The 20,252-nt window shown below is 36.5% G+C and overlaps 1 protein-coding gene across 2 annotated transcripts in view; it reads left to right on the top strand.

The window, feature by feature from the left end:
- The window catches only part of LOC127857039 (uncharacterized), a 35,253-nt gene that overhangs the window by 9,010 nt on the left and 5,991 nt on the right, over positions 1-20,252 (top strand). For both annotated transcript variants that reach the window (XM_052393324.1, XM_052393323.1), the window contains 12 exons: positions 382-518; positions 3,087-3,146; positions 4,019-4,212; positions 7,367-7,423; positions 8,767-8,861; positions 9,523-9,558; positions 11,227-11,368; positions 11,690-11,788; positions 14,569-14,673; positions 15,049-15,105; positions 15,786-15,812; positions 17,571-17,756. In XM_052393324.1, the coding sequence (XP_052249284.1) occupies positions 395-518; positions 3,087-3,146; positions 4,019-4,212; positions 7,367-7,423; positions 8,767-8,861; positions 9,523-9,558; positions 11,227-11,368; positions 11,690-11,788; positions 14,569-14,673; positions 15,049-15,105; positions 15,786-15,812; positions 17,571-17,756 (1,182 nt within the window). In that variant the 5' untranslated portion in view covers positions 382-394. The remainder of the gene's footprint in view (positions 1-381; positions 519-3,086; positions 3,147-4,018; positions 4,213-7,366; positions 7,424-8,766; positions 8,862-9,522; positions 9,559-11,226; positions 11,369-11,689; positions 11,789-14,568; positions 14,674-15,048; positions 15,106-15,785; positions 15,813-17,570; positions 17,757-20,252) is intronic.

Raw genomic sequence — 20,252 nt, 5'->3', positions numbered from 1 at the left:
CATAAAAGCGAAAAGTGTCGTCCCTGATTAGCCTGTGCGGACTGCACAGGCTAATCTGGGATGACACTTTACGCACATGAATTATGCCCATTTTTCTCAGAACATGCCAATATGATGCTTTACATCATCATCCCTGTTTCCAGCATAATTGTAGAACAAACAAGCAAGCAGATCATTGAAGACCATTGAATAATTTACTTTAAGTCATCATCCACATTCCCTTAAAGAGCATCATGTAAAAAATAATATTTATTTATTTATTCATTTTATCTTTCACAAATTTATGTTTGGTTAATAATCATAGATACATTCTGACATGCCCATATGTTGCTATATATATAATAATCAACATAACCAGGGTGATTGACTTTTATATTGTAGCATTAAACCAACCATGCCCAGCTCAGATTCCAGCAGTAGTGATGATGACAGCGGTAGCAGCAGCAGTAGTTCTAGCAGCGAGTCTGAGCCTCCAGTGATGTCTCCCAAAAAGACAGGGCCGTCAAATAATAATAAAGGTAAGTGATAATGCAGTGTGTTTTTTAAAATCATTTTTGGGTGTTGAGGTAAAAGAAGAAAGCTGAATTACTGATTAGTATGATAACATGTTTGTTATGTACACTTAAACACCGTTATTTCGAACACCAATAATCCGAAGTCACCGTTATTCCAAAGTATTTTTCCGGTCCCGATTTCGGTTCTTCTTTGTTTAATGTAAATATCATTGTTAATCTGAACTTCGTTAAACCGAAAAAATAGTTAATTGGAAGTGATTCTATCAGTCCCAACACTATAAATTGCACCTAATCATCAATCTTTAATCCGAAGTTAAAGCTGCAAAACTCTGAGCATAATTTCACACCTTTGTCGTCTGGGCGTTGTGCGTCAAAAGCTGATAATAACACCTTTGTCGTCTGCGCGTAGCGTGTTAATTTTATAATGTCGTCAAAAGCTGATAATTACTATATATGTTGTTTTGCATTCTTTAGTAACAAATTAACGTGTCACGTTAGGTCTGAGTAAGTGTGGTCCAATGAAATTCATCTTATATAAACTCTACCTTCTGCGAGCAAAACACGGGCCGAAGTGAGTTCTTAAATGTCCTTGACAAATTGGAGAAATATGTTACACGCGTCCAGTTTAGTGCTGCTAAGGCTAGTGTTCAGAGAGACATGGCGTCTTATTTACGAAAAATGTTCATTCATTTCCGAAAATGTATTCATCTGTATTTACATGTATGACAATTCGTGCTATTCGTTATATTTTATATGGTCTGATAATTTGTGCATATTTATTATATTTAATATGTTCTGTACTTGCATATAGAGAAATTATAAAAAGAAGAACAATAATCGTTTTATTCCTTCGTTTGTTACAAGTAAAAATCTATTGCAATCTGACTAGTTTACGTTTTTAAGTAAGACAATTATTAATAGTAGCATGTAACTGAACAATGCGAATTCCACAATGTTTTATTATTACAGAATCAAAGAAGTCGTCTGTCAAATGTTTATTTCAAATTATCGTTAATCCGAAGTTTTTTTAACTGTCCCGACGACTTCGAAATAACGGTGTTGAAGTATACTTTGTTACAAAACATTTATCAAATTCTTTGCTTCGAAATTACTTTGTACTCTAAATTGGTTTCATGAAAACATACTCCGTGTTCTCCATTTAAATTTGAGTAGCAAGTTATATTTTCAAAGTAGCCGTAGACTTAAAACTAAACCTGTCATTATTTGCGCTGTTTTGAATTGATATTTTGGGGACAAGTAGCCCTCGCAAAAATTGTTAGTAACCGGTAAAATCTCTGCTTCCGGAGAACACTGAATAGACTATTATCGTATACAAATATGCCTTTAAATGAGTTAAAAGAATATGAAAGTTTGTGCAATTAAATACCAAGTAATTCAAAATAGCCATCACTCACAATCTTAAGATTTCATGATGTGAATTTTCCAAATTTTAAAGTTTTTGTAGCATCAATTTTTTCCCTTATTAGATGAAACCAGTTTTTTCCCCAATTCCAATTGGAGAAAAAGTCGCTCTAATTATTGCTAAACTTATTATTAACCAGGTTTTCTGAAGGAAAAAACTGGTTATTAGATTGGCGAATGCTGGCGGGCGGGCTGGCTGGCGGGCTGGGGGGCGGGCGGAACAAGCTTGTCCGGGCCATAACTATGTCGTTCATTGTCAGATTTTAAAATCATTTGGCACATTTGTTCACCATCATTAGACGGTGTGTCGCGCAAAATAATTACGTCGATATCTCCAAGGTCAAGGTCACACTTTGAGTTCAAAGGTCAAAAATGGCCATAAATGAGCTTGTCCTGGCCATAACTATGTCATTCATTGTGAGATTTTAAAATCATTTGGCACATTTGTTCACCATCATGGGACGTTGTGTCGCACGAAAGAATCACATCAATATCTCCAATGTCAAGGTCGCCACGACTAAAAATATATTTTTTTTAAAAACAAACTTACAAAGGGGGTTAATTTTGTTTGTTCATTTCAAAAGTTCAGTTTGAGTTTTCTCCCTTTATCAGATTTTTTTTCACAATGAAAACCTGGTTTTGTGACAATTTTGTCCCTTGTTATTATTATATTATAAGTATGAAATTATTTCTGCACCCATTCTCCCAAATGCGTCTGTTTCAAGTTGGGCAGTTGTCAGTTACGGCATATGTATGTGCACTTAGAGTAGAGTCGCTTAACTGACCGTCATTATAGGACTCCAATACTGATGGAAACATGCCAACAATGCAGACCAGGGCAAAAACACCAATGTTGGGGAAAGGGCCACACCCTTTTTGTTGGGAAAAAAACGACACATTTTTCTGGCTTTTGGGGATGAAAAATACTTAGGTAGATTGGAAATTTAGAGAAAAATGCATGATTTTAAAGAAATTTCTGTAGGCAAAAGGGCCTTTTTTGTTTAAGGGGAAGAAAAAGAGGCCCCTTGCGAAGAAGGTTTTTTTGCCCTGCAGACAAAACAAACAGACAGACTGCCACAAGATAAAAGTGTTATGAAACAAGATCTTTATATAATAATGTTATAAATAAAACTTCTTGTTGTTCAAAAGGGAAAGTGGATGATGAAACAGATGAACCGGATGCTGCAGGTGACAATCAGCAAAAGAAAGGTGGGAGTAAATCAAGGCCAAATAATAACATGCACAAATTGTTTTCTATTTTCAGGCTAAGTATTGCTCATGTTTTTAACTACATTCTATTTTACTTGATAGTATAAGACTACTATATCTATCATACTCTTATACAGGGCTTTTTTTCCTTCTTTAGCAAGGGCCTTTTATCGACCCATTCCCCAAGAGAAAGGCCCCTTCCCATTAGAGAATTTCATTTAGATGAAATATTCCCTAAATTTCAAGCTTACTTTGGGAGATTTCCTCTCCTTTTTCAGTTTTGTCGTTATTTTTTTTTCCCAAAATGAAAGGCTAGCCCCTTTCCATATAAAAAAGACATGTTATGTTAATAAATAAAAATAGAAATGTATAAAATGTGTTAACCTATTTAAAGTATGATAATCCAAAGCAATGAAACTACTTTTAACAGCCGTGTTGTTATGTGGAGATCTTCATTTTTATGCCCCAGATCGATAGATCGGGGGTATATTGTTTTTGGCCTGTCTTTCTGTCTGTCATTCTGTCCCATGACTTTAACCTTGAGTAGAGTTTTGCAATAACTTTTGAAATATTGAACATAGCAACTTGATATTTGGCATGCATGTGTATCTTAGGAGCTGCATATTTTGAGTGGTGAAAGGTCAAGGTCATCCTACAAGGTCAAAGTAAAAAAAAAAGCGGCGCATTAGGGGGCATTGTGTTTCTGACAAACACATCTCTTGTTTTTCTTGTTTTGGGAATGGGGTCTGGTCCCTTTGGACTGGGGAAAAATCATGGGGCTGTATACCAGCCCTGATTTTGAATAATAAACAAACTGTTAGTGTATCTGTCATGTTTGTGAGAAATCTGTATCTAAATATCTGTTATTTTAGTTAATGCAGATAGCTTCAAGTGGACGACTGTGAAGATCATGGAGTTAGTCCATGTGGCAATGTTGAACTGTGATCCAGGCCAGTTATCATTCATGCCATACGACCAGGTGATCGTGGACTGGGACGTTGTGGCACGGACTGTGGATCTGCCGAGAGCCAAGTGCGAGGAGAAGTGGAAAGTACTGCTGAAATCTGTGAGTTGTTGCTTGTGTAATGAAAGCAGTGTTTTGTTATCCCCACGCTTTTTGAAAAAAAGGTGGGGATATTGTGGTTATCTCCGCCGTCCGTCCGTCCGTCCGTCTGTCTGTCCGTCCGTCCTGGCCACTATCTCCTCCTACACTAAAAGCACTAGAACCTTGAAAATTACACACATGGTAGCTATGAGCATATGTGCGACCCTGCACTATTTGGAATTTTGATCTGACCCCTGGGTCAAAAGTTATAGCGGTTGGGGTGGGGCCGCGTCAGAAATTATCACTCATTTTTTTAGGTTATTTTACATTTACTTCTTTATTTCTACACCGATTCACTTCAAATTGATACTGGACCTCTCTTATGACAATACTGTCAATCTCAACCATGCATGGCCCCATTCCCAACCCTGGGGCGCCCCGCCCACATAGGCCACACCCACCAAAAATTTCCATTTACTATAATTTTTTCATTTCTACACGGATTCACTTCAAATTGATACTGAACTTTTGTTATGACATTAGGGTCAATCTCAACTATGCATGGCCCCAATCCCAACCCTGGGGCGCCCGCCCACATAGGCCACACCCACCAAAAAATTCCATTTACTTTAACTTTTTCATTTCTACACGGATTCACTTCAAATTGATACTGAACTTCTCTTATGACATTAGGGTCAATCTCAACTATGCATGGCCCCATAACCAACCCTGGGGCCCCGCCCACATAGACCACACCCACCCAAAATTGCCTTTACTATAATTTCTTCATTTCTACACCGATTCACTTCAAATTGATATTGAACTTCTCTTATGACAATACAGTCAATCTCAACTATGCATGGCCCCATTACCAACCCTGGGGCGCCCCGCCCACATAGACCACACCCACCCAAAATTGCCTTTTACTATAATTTCTTCATTTCTACACCGATTCACTTCAAATTGATACTGAACCTCTCTTATGACAATACGGTCAATCTCAACTATGCATGGCCCCATTACCAACCCTGGGGCCCCGCCCACATAGACCACACCCGCCCAAAATGGCCTTTTACTATAATTTCTTCATTTCTACACCGATTCACTTCAAATTGATACTGAACTTCTCTTATGACAATACGGTCAATCTCAACTATGCATGGCACAATTACCAACCCTGGGGCGCCCTGCCCACATATGTCACACCCACCCAAAATTGCCTTTTACTATAACTTCTTCATTTCTACACCAATTCACTTCTAATTGATGATGAACTTCTCTTATGACAATACGGTCAATCTCAGCTATGCATGGCCCCATTACCAACCCTGGGGCACACCTAGGTCAAACATTCGGCGTGGGGATACGCGTCGGCCTCTGCCGCGCCATTTCTAGTTACATCTGAAATCAGTGAGTTGTTACATCTGAAATAAGTGAGTTGTTACATCTGAAATCAGTGTGTTATTACATCTGAAATCAGTGTATTGTTACATCTGAAATCAGTGAGTTGTTACATCTGAAAGCAGTGTGTTTTTACATCTGAAATCAGTGTGTTGTTACATCTGTAATATGTGACTTGTTACATCTGATATCAGTGACATGTTACATATGAAATCAGTGAGTTGTTACCACTGTACTGAACTTGTTTATTTTGCAAAATATAATCCTCAAATGATCACAGTGTTTCTATGTATGCCTATACAGTGATTTATTATTCTCCCCTTTGGAGAAGAGGGGGTATATTGTTTTGCTCATGTCGGTCAGTCCGTCGGTCCGTCCACCAGATGGTTTCCGGATGATAACTCAAGAACGCTTACGCCTAGGATCATGAAAGTTCATAGGTACATTGATCATGACTTGCAGATGACCCCTATTGATTTTCAGGTCACTAGGTCAAAGGTCAAGGTCACAGTGACTCGAACCAGTAAAATGGTTTCTGGATGATAACTCAAGAACACTTACGCCTAGGATCATGAAATGTCATAGGTACATTGATCATGACTTGCAGAATACCCCTATTGATTTTCAGGTCACTAGGTAAAAGGTCAAGGTCACGGTGACTCGAACCAGTAAACTGGTTTCCGGATGATAACTCAAGAACGCTTATGCATAGGATCATGAAACTTCATAGGTACATTGATCATGATTCGCAGATGACCCCTATTGTTTTTCAGGTCACTAGGTCAAAGGACAAGGTCACGGTGACTCCAACCAGTGAAATGGTTTTCGGATGATAATTCAAGAACACTTACGCCTAGGATCATGAAACTTCATAGGTACATTGATCATGACTCGCAGATGACCCCTATTTCATTTTCAGGTCACTTGGTCAAAGGTCAAGGTCACAGTCACTCTAAATAGTAAAATGGTTTCCAGATGATAACTCAAGAATGCTTATGCCTAGGATAATGAAAATTCATAGGTTCATTGATCATGACTGGCAAATGACCCCTATTAATTTTCAGGTCACTAGGTCAAAGGTCAAGGTCACAGTGACTCGAAACAGTAAAATGGTTTCCTGATGATAACTAAAAAATAATTAGGCCTAGGATAATGAAACTTCATAGGTACATTTATCATGACTGGCAGATGACCCGTATTGATTTTCAGGTCAATAGGTCAAAGGTCACAGTGACAGAAAACGGATTCTCACAATGGCTGCCACTACAACTGAAAGCCCATATGGGGGGCATGCATGTTTGTTTGTCTTAATTTACACCCTCTTTCAGACTGTTTCCCAATAGCAAAAAGAAACATTTTTCATTAAAATCTGGCCAAATTTCACAAAAAGGATGACAAACTTTTCTAATGAACCCAATAATTGGTTAATTGACTTAATTTTCAAATACAGTAATATTGTTCCAAAGCTATTTATTATATGAATTAAAAAATGCAGGTACAAACAATTGGAAAACTGTTATTTATAATCATTTTATAATGTTTGATACCCCCTACCCCCCCCCCCCCCCCCGAAATTTCATGGTTTATAGCGCTATTTTAATTCCAAAAGGCACCTGCTGTGAAATTTAAAGCAAACAAATCATGTATAAATGTGTGTGAATAACATATTTATGCAAATTAAATTTAAAATGCACACACATGAAATTGTCATGTACATATTTGTGCATACATAAAATTGTTAAGGAGACATTGGCCAAGTGTTAAATATTTTCAGACACGCCACTTCCGAACGCTGCCAGAAGTCATCACTGATGTGGTCCTTCAACATCATGTAAGCTTCTTTGCACCTTGTATCATATAATTCCTTTATTACATGACCTGCGCTCCAGGAGTGAAATAACATAATGCTCAATTTTGTTTATTACACGGATGTTATTACACTAGTTATATAACTGTGAAATGACGTCATTTTTTTGACGAAATGACGTCATTATTCCAGCGAATTTCTTCAGTTAAACCCTTTTACAATGTGAATAAACGGTGAAAAGAGCATAAAATGAAAAGAAAATTTGTTGGTCTTGTTATAAATAGAATCTTAGATTCGTGGTCATTTTGTATTGATTTTATTAAACTCGTCATCTAAATGAAGATAAAGCCTTGTTTTTATCTTCATTGAGATGACTTGTTTAATAAATTCAATACAAAACCACCACTCATGCAACATCCTATATTTGGGCCATCAGATTTGTGTTTGTTTTGAATCCTGAATCAGCAATTTTTTTCCTTCTTTATAAAGTACCGGAAAAAAAATCTTTCCTTCTTTATAAAGTACCGGAAAACGGAGCTTTCCCAATTAGAAAAAAAATAATTTCCAATTGCTGTAAAAAAATCCCAATTGAAGGTTAAAAAAAAGTGTTTTGTTTAATTAAATTAAAACATTTAATTAGTTTCCCTATGCAGCTCTATGGCTTGAAACAAAGTAAATATAATATTGACAACTTGTCAACACTGGATTATAAATTTAGAAGTATTTGGGAACACAAAATCAAATACACAAGTTTTCCAATATGAAGATTTAAAGACACAAATTTTACCAATGTCAGTTTTTTTCGCACACAATGTGCCGAATTGGACTTGTACTGGTACTTTTACCGATTGGGAGAACAAAATTGCTGTAAACATGATATGAGGCACATTTTGCGAAATTAGTTCTTATGCTATATGAGACTATGAAGCTGGTTCTTCCCTGTTCGCTTGTGAGACCAAAAAAGCTTTGTGTGACTTTATAGCAGACAGTTAAGGTTCAGACCAGACAGAGCAGATTTCCAAGTTGGGGTTATGCTGGCCCCGTATGGCATTAGACCCATTTCGCTTGACACGGCTAAATTTGGTTTGTGAGCTTGATGGCAATCCAGCTGTTAAGGGTGCTTCAATACACTTACTAAAAATGACTTCTCTAAAACTGGTTGACATTTTGCAGAAATATTAACTGGTAACTCATATATGGAGCTCCACTATGGGAACACTGGGCTGCATTTGTTTACAAGTGTGGTCCCAGATTAGCAAGAGCAGTCCGCACGTACTTATCTGGAAGCATAGTTAACACACATTTGCATTAAACCCCCTTTTCACAGATTGAGGTTTTTATATTTCTTAATTATTATTTCCAAACAGAAAAGTGACCTGTTTCAACACAACAAGCATGTGGATCAAGGAAACAGTTCAAAGTCAACTGAGCCAAAGAAGTCAGTTGAGCCGAAAAAGACCAGGTAAGTGACCTTAGTCATCGTGTGAACATTTGAGTTGTGTTCTGAGAAAACTGGGCTTAATGCATGTGCGTAAAGAGTCATCCTAGATTAGACTGAGCAGTCCGCAAGGGCTAATCAGGGACTACACTTTTCGCCGAAACTTGATTTTCGGTAAGGAGGGACTTCCTTGAAACTAAAAATACCACAAAAGCGGAAAGTGTCGTCCCTGATTAGCCTGTGCGGAGTGCACAGGCTAATCTGGGACGACACTTTACGCACATGTATTAAACCCAGTTTTTTCAGAACGCGGCTCATTTGGTTAATGCAGTTGAACTTGTTTACCCTTTCTTCAATAAGAAGCGAAGTAAAAATGGCTATTTGCAAACAGCACAGTATCAAATGTTTGGAAATGAAGCCTTAAAAACTTTGAATCTAGTAAGAAAGGTCAAAAATGAAACATAACTTTCTAAGGGACTGAAAATGCGTGGAAACACGTCTCTAAGTGGTAAAGGGTTAAATAAAAGTTGTTTGAATCAGATGATCACATTCAGTGAGATTTTGTTGTACATTCATTCTTTAAGATTATTTTTTACCGAAAAAATGAGAAACTTTATCCAGTGTGTGAGACTCTGTTTTAAGAGTGTTTGTGTGATTCATGGGTAACATGTTGTTGTTGTTGCAGGATCCCCGTGAACACCAATCATCCAGTGAAACCAAAGTAAGCTAAATCTGCATTATTTTATATAGACAGTGCCAGACTCCTTAAAATGGGTCTTGTCAGACATTGTGTCTGATAGCGGCCATGTTTGTGAGCCTTTCTCTGGGAATATGGGGTCTGAACGTGCGTAAGGCAGCTATTTGTTTACTTCTTTATCAAGTTGCAGAAAACAGCACTTTTACATATAGGAAACAGGTTTTTTTGGCCCAATTTTAAAGCAGAAATTCGGCTATATTCCCATAGCAAAAAGTATACTTTTTTCCCCAAATTTGCTCTCTTTTTTTTTCCAATCAAGAAAAAACGCTAATGACATTGGCTGTTTCGCTTTTTAACAAAGCATAGTCCGATCCAGTCTTGTTTGTTTTTTAGACTTTACCTCGATTTAGATAACGCCGTCATTATTCGTGTGCCCCATATTGTCTATGTTGTTCAGGCGCTTATTATATTTGCAATTAAATTCAAGCGTTTCGTGATTCTGCTGAATGGAAAACAAAAATGCAGCACAATTCGAAATTTTATGTGAAAAAGGTTCCTAAGATAAAACCTGGGCAAATGAAAACTGTTGATTTTTTTTAAGCAAGCGTCATTAAATAAACAAACATTGTCAACAAGTTCAAGTCCTATCATTGAAACACCTTCCATTGTTAATGATAGTATTTTAATAACAAGTGACCCTTTTGCATTGTCATAGTTGATTTCTGAAAGCAAAGTGCTGACTGATATTTAACATGTTGAAAGCAGTAGTTGTTCAGAAGAAGATAAAGCGCCTCCTAATAAATGGTGCCTGATGCAAGATTGTTTCCTTGCCAAAATACGAGACCAGTTATACATTGTTGTACTATAGTGATGCCAAAGAAGGCTTTTGCTTGTGATTAAAGATGTTAAACTCCTTCATGTAGTTTTAAGTCCAAATTTATTTTCCCAATTTCTTGAAAATGCTTATAAAATTACAAATGTCAAAGCCATGGGCTATCTTCCCAAAATACTGGAAAAAAAGACTGGGTAAAAAAACACAATTTACCAATGGCTGTAAAAAAAAATCCAGATTGAAGGTTTCCAAGAAAAAAATCTTGATAGTTTTGGGCCTGTATACATCAATCAAATTTTTATGTTTAAGAATGACTGACTCTCAAATTATAATTGTAATAATTACTGTTTGCAAATATAATTGAGACCAATGCTCCATCTATATAAAATAATATGATCTGTGTCCTGCGAAAATATGGCTGATGCCATATGCTGCCAGCTTAACTTGAGACCGGCCTGCAAATTCACGCAGTTCAGTCAGGAGCTACATTATAATGGACATGGTAGCTCCTAACCAGACAGCCTGAATGCCAGGGTTGGTCTGGAGCTACCCTGATTACATATGGGATAAGACCCAATGTCGCAATATTTGGCAAATATATGAGTAGTGTTCAGATAAAACTGGGCATAATGCATGTGCGTAAAGTGTCGTCCCAGATTAGCCTGTGCAGTCTGCACAGGCTAATCAGGGACGACACTTTCCGCTTGTATGTTATTTTTAGTTTCAAGGAAGTCCCTCCTTACCGAAAATCAAGTTTAGGCGGAAAGTATCGTCCCTGATTAGCCTGTGCTGACTTTACGCACGTGCACGTGCATTATGCCCAGTTTTACCAGAACACAACTCATATCATCTGTATACAGGCTGAGTGCATACAGTTACTTCTGTGAGGAGAAAGCCAAGGCTGTACCAGAGTCCGGTGTACATAAGATGATCCGGCTGGGCGTGATGTGGAAGACGACGGACGAACAAGAAAAGGCACGGTACCAGAAAATATGTGATGAGGTATGTAGACTTATAGCATGAAATCCTGTCAGGACGTATGACTTATAGCTGTTATGATGTACATAAACTATAGCCACATCTGTGATGACAAGCTTGATGCAGTCCCCACTGTCTATTCAGGGACGACACTTAACACTTTTACTGATTTTTTCATTTGAAGGTTGTCTCCACTTAACAAAAATCCAGTGTAGAGGAAAGAGGCGTCCCCTATATGACTGTGTTGGCTGCACAGGCTTATCTCAGGCAACTCTTTACACACATGCATTAAGCCCAGTTTTCCTAGTACTAGACTCATATCATATCCATGTGTGTGTTTTACAGAGGAAGGAGGCGTATATACGGGAGGTGAAGTCGTACGCCACTCTACACCCAGAGGACCTTGTGATACAGCATACCCTGGCTGAGCTGAGGAAATCAGATGTAAGGCTGTGATACAGGGTTTTTTTTTTTCCCAAAATAACAGCCTCTTACAGGCTGTTTCCCAATTGCAAAAAGTAAAAAAGGCCGTTTCCAAATGGCAAAATATAACATTTTTCCCAAAAATCTGACCAACGTTTCCCCCCAAATATGCAAAACTTTTCCCATACACACAATAATTGGTTTATTGAGTTTATTATACAGCAATTTAACTAGCACTTTTTAATATAAAGTGTCGCTCAGTCTATACTGGGTGACATTGTTTTTGCCCTGTCTGTTTGTTGGTTTGTTTGCGTCAATCTTTAACATTCAGAGCCCTTGTTTTGCACTTTTGACTGCCGAATATCAGAGGTTTCCCCCATGAAAAAGTATACTTTTTTCCCCTATTTGAGCTAAAAATTCCCCCCTCAATTTTTTTTTTTTTTTTTTTTTTTTTAATTTTATTTTATACCTGTGTTGCCAGCTGGTATCATGCTCTTAACCTTTGATTAAATGTATATTTATGTAAATCACATTAAAATATAGCAGTTTTAGGTGTTGAATGGTTGGTGAGAAGATCTTCTAAAATTCCCCTTTTCGCCCAAAACGACGCAAAATTACCCCCTCTAAGGGCCCAGGCCCCAATCCCTCAAAGTGTAGGGCTCTGACATAACTTTGCAATATTGAAGATAGCAACTTGATATTTGGTGTGCATGTTTATCTCATGGAGCTTCACATTTTGAATGGTGAAAGGTCAAGGTCATCCTTCAAGGTCAAAGGTCATATATATGGGTGGGGACATAATGTTTCACAAACACATCTTGTTTTTTCTTGATTTAAGAAAAAGGCATAGCCTTCCATTTTAAGGGAAAAATTATTGTCAAAACTGAAAAAAGGGGATACATTTCCTAAAGTAAGCTTTAAATTTAGGGGGAAATGCATCATTTTAAAGAAATTCTCTTGGTGGAAGGGGCCTATATGGGGCCCTTGCTGAATATGGAAAAAAAGCCCTGAATACTGACTTATTGTATACACCAAGTATAGTTGCACTTAAATGATTGGAGCTGATACAGAACAGAGGTTTTCAGCCTTTTATGACAGGGGCCTATTAAAGGCCCCTTCCCAATTGAAAATTTCTTTAAAATCATGCAGTTTTCCCAAAAATCCTAACTTACACCAGCTTTTTCATTTCCCAAAGCAGTAATTTTAGCGAGAATTCTTCCCAAAATGAGCAATTTCTTCCCAAAATCCATAGGCTAGGGCCTCTTCCCAATGAAGCGAGGTAAACCCTTGCAAAAGTTGCTTTAAAAAGGATTTAAATGCGTTATCTTTGTTTGTACCCACTGAGTAGTATTGCCAATATGAAGAGAAAGTCTATCTATATCAAACCTTGATCAAAGATACCGTTAACTTAAAGAAAAGCAGTGTAGGTGTTCCTACATGTTTATTGGTATTTCTACTGATAAATTGTATTTATCTTGTTACCTGGAAAACTGGGCTTATTGCATTCTTGTAAAGTATTGTCCTAGACAAGGCTGTGTAGTCTGCACAGGCTAATCTGGGATAACGCTTTCCACTTTTATTTAAAATTTGGCTGAAATAAAGTATCTTTGAAGCGAAATACAGTTTTGGAGGAAAGTGTGGACCTCCTTAAAAGCTTGTGCAGATTGCATAGGCTAATCTGAGAAATATTATGCAAATGCATTAAGCCCCATTTTCCCAGAATGAGACTCATTTACCAGTTGTACTAGTAATGAGTACATGCTCGGAGACCAGCGATTTTTTGGGCTAATTCGGAAAAGGACACAGTTCTGTTTTAAATGGGAAGAATTGGCTCAAAAAATCCTAAAATTGGGAAGAAAATTGTTTCATGAAATTTTCAGATAGGGAATTTTGGGTCTTTTAAATTGTTTGGTTTAAATTGCAAAAACCATTTCAAATATTATTGTTCATGCATTTTGGCTTGAAATGTTCAGTTTCAGTTCTTATTATGCCCCCCTTCGAAGAAGAGGGGGTATATTGTTTTGCACATGTCAGTCTGTCAGTCCGTCTGTCCACCAGATGGTTTCCGAATGATAACTCAAGAACTCTTAGGCCTAGGATCATTAAACTTCATAGGTTCATTGATCATGACTGTCAGATGACCCCTATTGATTTTCAGGTCACTAGGTCAAAGGTCAAGGTCACAGTGACTCGAAATAGTAAAATGGTTTCCGGATGATAACTCAAGAATGCTTAGGCCTAGGATCATGAAACTTCATAGGTACATTGATCATGACTGGTAGATGACCCCTAATGATTTTCAGGTCAAAGGTCAAGGTCACAGTGACTCTAAATAGTAAAATGGTTTCCGGATGATAACTCCAGAATGCTTACACCTAGAATCATGAAACTTCATAGGTACATTGATCATGACTGGCAGATGACCCCTATTAATTTTCAGGTCACTAGGTCAAAGGTCAAGGTCACAGTGACAAAAAACGTATTCACACAATGGCTTCCACTACAACTGACAGCCCATATGGGGGGCATGCATGTTTTACAAACAGCGCTTGTTTTATTTTTCATCTTGCAGATTATGCACTTTTGGCATGCAATTGACAAAATCGTCCTTCCTGTTGGGAATTTTTTCACGTAGCAATTGGAAATTTTTCAGATGGCGATTTGGGAATTTTATAGGTTTTTCTCAATTGGAAAGTATCTTTTATGGGTGTTGGTAAAAATAGAAAATATCCGTGGAGACATGCATTTATGAGTTAATAACACGTGTTCTTGTTCATGAATATTAGAAAATGATTTTGTAGGAGAGGAAGAGAAAAGAAGAGGGCTCAAAAGCAAAAGTAAAGAATGGTGCGGTTTTAAATACTGACTCCCCTAAGAAAAAATCTAAACCTGTAGAAAATGATTCAGTAAGTAGAATTACAAGGAAATACACATGTTGAGTTATTTATGTATGCCATGTGAAATAATAGTGTGAACCTTCTCATCTCCTTCTGGTGGCAGTGACCAAAAAGAAATTCTTAAATCCTAAATCAGTCACTTTCTTAATTCTTTCTGATCTGCAAGAGTTTATGATTTCTTTAAGTATTAAATCAAATGTACTTGTAAAAAACAGACAGATAATATATTGTTTGCTATTTAGAGTGTATTTTGTTGTCTGTTATTTGCTGTAAAGAGTTTATTGTATCTTGTGTTTTCTGTTATTTGCTGTTTAGAGTGTATTGTGTCCTCTGTTTTTTGTTGTTTAGAGTGTGTTGTTACCTTTTGCTTGTCTTTTCTTGAAGTCCTCACAAGAAGACCTGAACAAGACACTTCCTGTAGTTTCAAATGCCAAGACCCCGGTAAGTGAATTTACTTTATTGAGCGTTTTGTCCCAGATAACCCTGTGCAGTCAGCATAGGCTTATCAGGTAAGGCACTTTCTGCTTTTATTGCATTTCCCTTCTTAGTGTAAATCCAGTTACAGGGGCAAGTGCCATCCCTGATTAGCCTGTGCATTAAGTCCATGTCTTTCCAAACAAGGCTCTGGTTGTTTATTTTGTAGCCTAAGAAGGCAGCAAACAGAGATTACCCCTTTCCCCCACCCACCCATTTAGTCGTAGCAAAAATAACTCGAGTAGTTTTTGTGTGTGCATTAATTGCATTTATTAAGAAACATTTTGAGAAAAGAGTTTGGAAGCATATCAGACAGATGACATTTGAATAAATGCCTAATGCCTCAATCATTCTCAAGTGTCAAAGGTCTGCTATTGAATTCAAACAATAATGAAAACCGCCCCAAAATAAATGCGTTTTTCTTACTGAAAATACTCCACAACCAGTAGATGCCTGTAATAACGATAGCTTTCAGTTCTGCATGCTTTTTGTATTACTTATCTAAGGAAAAGGTAATACATTATTGAAAGTTGTCAAAATATAATCAGCAGGTATTCATTTCATATGTAGTCAACTGACAACCATTGTGCTAATGTAACATTTTCACAACCCTGTACTGTATCATCAGAATCCTTGTTATATTTCAGGTTAAGAGACACCATTCAGACACAGAGGTAAGATGTTAACCCTTTGCATGCTGGGAAATTTGTCTTCTGCTAAAATTTTGTCTGCTGAATATCTTAAATTAGCATTTTCTTCGATTTTTTTTCAAAGAATACTATCAGAATAGCAAACAGTTTGAATTCTGATGAGACGCCACGTTTTGTGGCGTCTCATCTGGATCCAAACTGTTTTCAAAGGTCTTCAAAATTCGGTTACAGCACTGAAAGAGTTATACCATGTTGTACTGTAAATCAAGTCATCACAGCTTTAGAATGTTAATAATAACAATAATATTAACAATAATTAAATAATAAAAATTATGATAATTATAGTAAAAATCTAAAACAAATAATAGCAACAACAAAAACACTGAGGTGACCTGGATGTCAAGTATGCCATAACATGTTTAGAATTTTCATCATTATAATATTAGTAGTCATATTTTTTTATAAATAATAGTCTTTATTTTCAAGATGTTGGTCATGTATTCAACACATTGATAAGAAGGTAATATTAACAGTTAAAGGTATTGCAATCATAATTTTCAAAGAGCCATTTCAACATCGATTCACAAGGTATTCAACTCAAAATGACCAGAAAACAGGATGCATCGCTTTGAACAGCCATAACTGTATTAATTTTGCAGTGGTTTCCATGAACTTGGTCTTTTTCAACACAGAAATGAATTTCCTTTCTGGAAATGTACATATCTTGTTATATTTTTTCAAATGCTGGGTCAAATTTTTAGAAATAACACAAAACACAACGCGCGTGACCTACTCGTCATAGATCAGACCCGATCCAAGACTGAAAACTACACTGATCACACCTGTGACTTTGAGTGTTTATGCACTTTTAAGTCTAAGAACAATGAATATTCTTAAAATTGGAATATTAAAGAATTGCTTTACTTTTGAGTCATACTTAATGTTAACTGACTATCTACATCAATCTTCATGTAGAACATTTGGTAAGGGCATTATCATTAATGGAAGGTTACATATATTCAAACACTGTACATATTTTTCTTTGTCCTAAATCTATTCTTCAGTCTAAGAATGGGTCAGTGAATACAGGCCCAAGTACAGCTTAAGTTTCACATTGTATTTTTCTCAGTTGTCCGTTAATAAGAAGAAAGCTCAGAGGGTTGCTAGGGTTACGGGTTTTCCACCTCAACACTATTTTCACTCTGAAGAGATTTTGTTTAAACAAAATTTACTTTTCAAGCGGATAGTGTCTTCCCTGATAAGCTTGTGCAGACTGATTACAAAAAAATAAAATCTTGTAATAAAACCTTCTCAGTTGTCCAGTAAGAAGGCTGGGAGGGTTGCTATGTTGACGGTGGAATATTTGATAAGCTTTTGTTGGACTAAGTTCAATGCATATGAGCCGCGCTCTGTGAAAAGGTGGTTTGATGAAAGTGCGTAAAGGGTTGTCCTAGATAAGCCTGTGCAGTCTGCACAGGCTAATCTAGGACGACCCTTTTAACCTTAACTGGATTTTTGCTAAGAGAAGAATTTATTAAAACGAAAAATATCATAAAAGAGGAACTGCACAGTCTTATCTGGGACGATACTTTACGCACATGCAGAAAACACCTTTCCACAGAGCACAGCCCATGTATTTGATTTTCTCTGCCAAAGGCAGAGGGATATAGAATTTGCACTGTCTGTCTGTGCCTCTGTCAGAAACAAAATGTATGTTGTTGAAGATAACAATTCAACAAATTTGCTTGTTTTAAGATTCATTTTGTTTAAATTCTTTCTCAGTTGTCTGCTAAGAAGAAGAAGAAAAAGAAGGAGAAGAAAGCGCGAAGGGAAGCCATGGTTACTGCAGAGGATGTCTATATAGAGGAGAGGTTTGATGACTACAAGATCTCCAAGCCAGACATGGAGGACAACGATATAAAGGCCAGGCTCACACACAAGTTTGGCAAAATGTCGGACAAAAAGAAGGTACATACTTTTTAGATCATGTTAACTTACTTGTGACCTTTTGTGCTTATACTTACTTGTGAGCTTTTGTACTCACCTTTTGTCCATCATTTGTCTAGCATTTCTAACATGTTTCCTGTGCTCCCTCTTACGGCACAGATATTTGGCAAATTGACAGAAAGAAGGTAAATATCACTGGAGTAGGCTCGCACACAAGTTTGGCAAACTGTCTGACGGAGACTGCTTAGGGATGATCAACACTTAGGATGAGTCCTTGATATTTTCTCACTGTCTGATGGAGTCTGCTTTGGGATGATCAACACTTAGGATGAGTCCTTGATATTTTCTCACTGTCTGACAGAGACTGCTTAGGGATGATCAACACTTAGGATGAGTCCTTGATATTTTCTCACTGTCTGACGGAGTCGGCTTAGGGATGATCAACACTTAGGATGAGTCCTTGATATTTTCTCACTGTCTGACGGAGTCGGCTTAGGGATGATCAACACTTAGGATGAGTCCTTGATATTTTCTCACTGTCTGAAGGAGTCTGCTTAGGGATGATCAACACTTAGGATGAGTCCTTGATATTTTCTCACTGTCTGACGGAGTCGGCTTAGGGATGATCAACATTTAGGATGAGTCCTTGATATTTTCTCAAAGTACTGATCTCAATAAGCTTAACCCTTTTGATGCATTTAAACACTCAACATATGTGTGTTCTCAACATATCCTGATTATATTTTAATCTTATCATGTGTATTTTTCACTTATCATTCATATCATGATTTATTTTCCACTTATCATGTGAATTTTCCACTTATTATGATGTTTTTAACCAGGTTTTACGAAGGAAAAAAATGGTTATTAGATTGGTGAATGTCGGGGGGCGGGCGGGAGGAATGAGCTTGTCCGGGTCATAACTTTGTCATTTATTGTGAGACTTTAAAATCATTTTGCCCATTTGTTCGCCATCATTGGATGGTATTTCATGCACAAAAATTACATCGATAGGTCACACTTTGAGTTCAAAGGTAAAAAATGGCCTTCAATGAGCTTGTCGGGACCGTAACTATGTCATTTATTGTGAGATTTAAAAATAACTCTGTACATTTGTTCACAATCATTGGATGATGTGTCATGCAAAAGAATTTCGTCGATATCTCCAAGGTCATCACGACTAAAAATAGATTGAAATAGGCACAAGGGGGTAACTAGGAACAATCAGTAACAATGCACATTTTGAATTGTCTCCCTTTATAAGACTTTTTTTTCAAATTGGTAACCTGGTTTTGTGACAATTTTGTCACTTCAACTAATGAAAATATATTTTCCACTTTTCATGAGGTATTTACCACTTATATGGGATTTGTTCACTTATGATGTATTTTCCACTTATCAAGATGTATTTACTACTTATCAAGATGTATTTACTACTTATCAAGATGTATTTACCACTTATCAAGATGTATTTACTACTTATCAAGATGTATTTACTACTTATCAAGATGTATTTACCACTTATCAAGATGTATTTACTACTTATCAAGATGTATTTACTACTTATCAAGATGTATTTTCCACTTATCAAGATGTATTTTCCACTTATCAAGATGTATTTTCCACTTATCAAGATGTATTTACCACTTATCAAGATGTATTTACTACTTATCAAGATGTATTTACCACTTATCAAGATGTATTTTCCACTTATCAAGATGTATTTTCCACTTATCAAGATGTATTTACTACTTATCAAGATGTATTTACTACTTATCAAGATGTATTTACCACTTATCAAGATGTATTTACTACTTATCAAGATGTATTTACCACTTATCAAGATGTATTTACCACTTATCAAGATGTATTTACCACTTATCAAGATGTATTTACCATTTATCAAGATGTATTTTCCACTTATCAAGATGTATTTTCCACTTATCAAGATGTATTTACCACTTATCAAGATGTATTTACCACTTATCAAGATGTATTTACCACTTATCAAGATGTATTTTCCACTTATCAAGATGTATTTTCCACTTATCAAGATGTATTTACCACTTATCAAGATGTATTTTCCACTTATCAAGATGTATTTACCACTTATCAAGATGTATTTACCACTTATCAAGATGTATTTTCCACTTATCAAGATGTATTTTCCACTTATCAAGATGTATTTACCACTTATCAAGATGTATTTACCACTTATCAAGATGTATTTTCCACTTATCAAGATGTATTTACCACTTATCAAGATGTATTTTCCACTTATCAAGATGTATTTACCACTTATCAAGATGTATTTACCACTTATCAAGATGTATTTTCCACTTATCAAGATGTATTTTCCACTTTTCAAGATGTATTTACTACTTATCAAGATGTATTTTCCACTTATCAAGATGTATTTACCACTTATCAAGATGTATTTTCCACTTATCAAGATGTATTTACCACTTATCAAGATGTATTTACCACTTATCAAGATGTATTTACCACTTATCAAGA

Source organism: Dreissena polymorpha, chromosome 14, assembly GCF_020536995.1.
Source record: "Dreissena polymorpha isolate Duluth1 chromosome 14, UMN_Dpol_1.0, whole genome shotgun sequence".
Lineage (NCBI taxonomy): Eukaryota > Metazoa > Mollusca > Bivalvia > Myida > Dreissenidae > Dreissena > Dreissena polymorpha.
The sequence above is the reverse complement of the archived record's forward strand: the minus strand, read 5'-3'. Positions and strand labels throughout refer to the sequence as shown.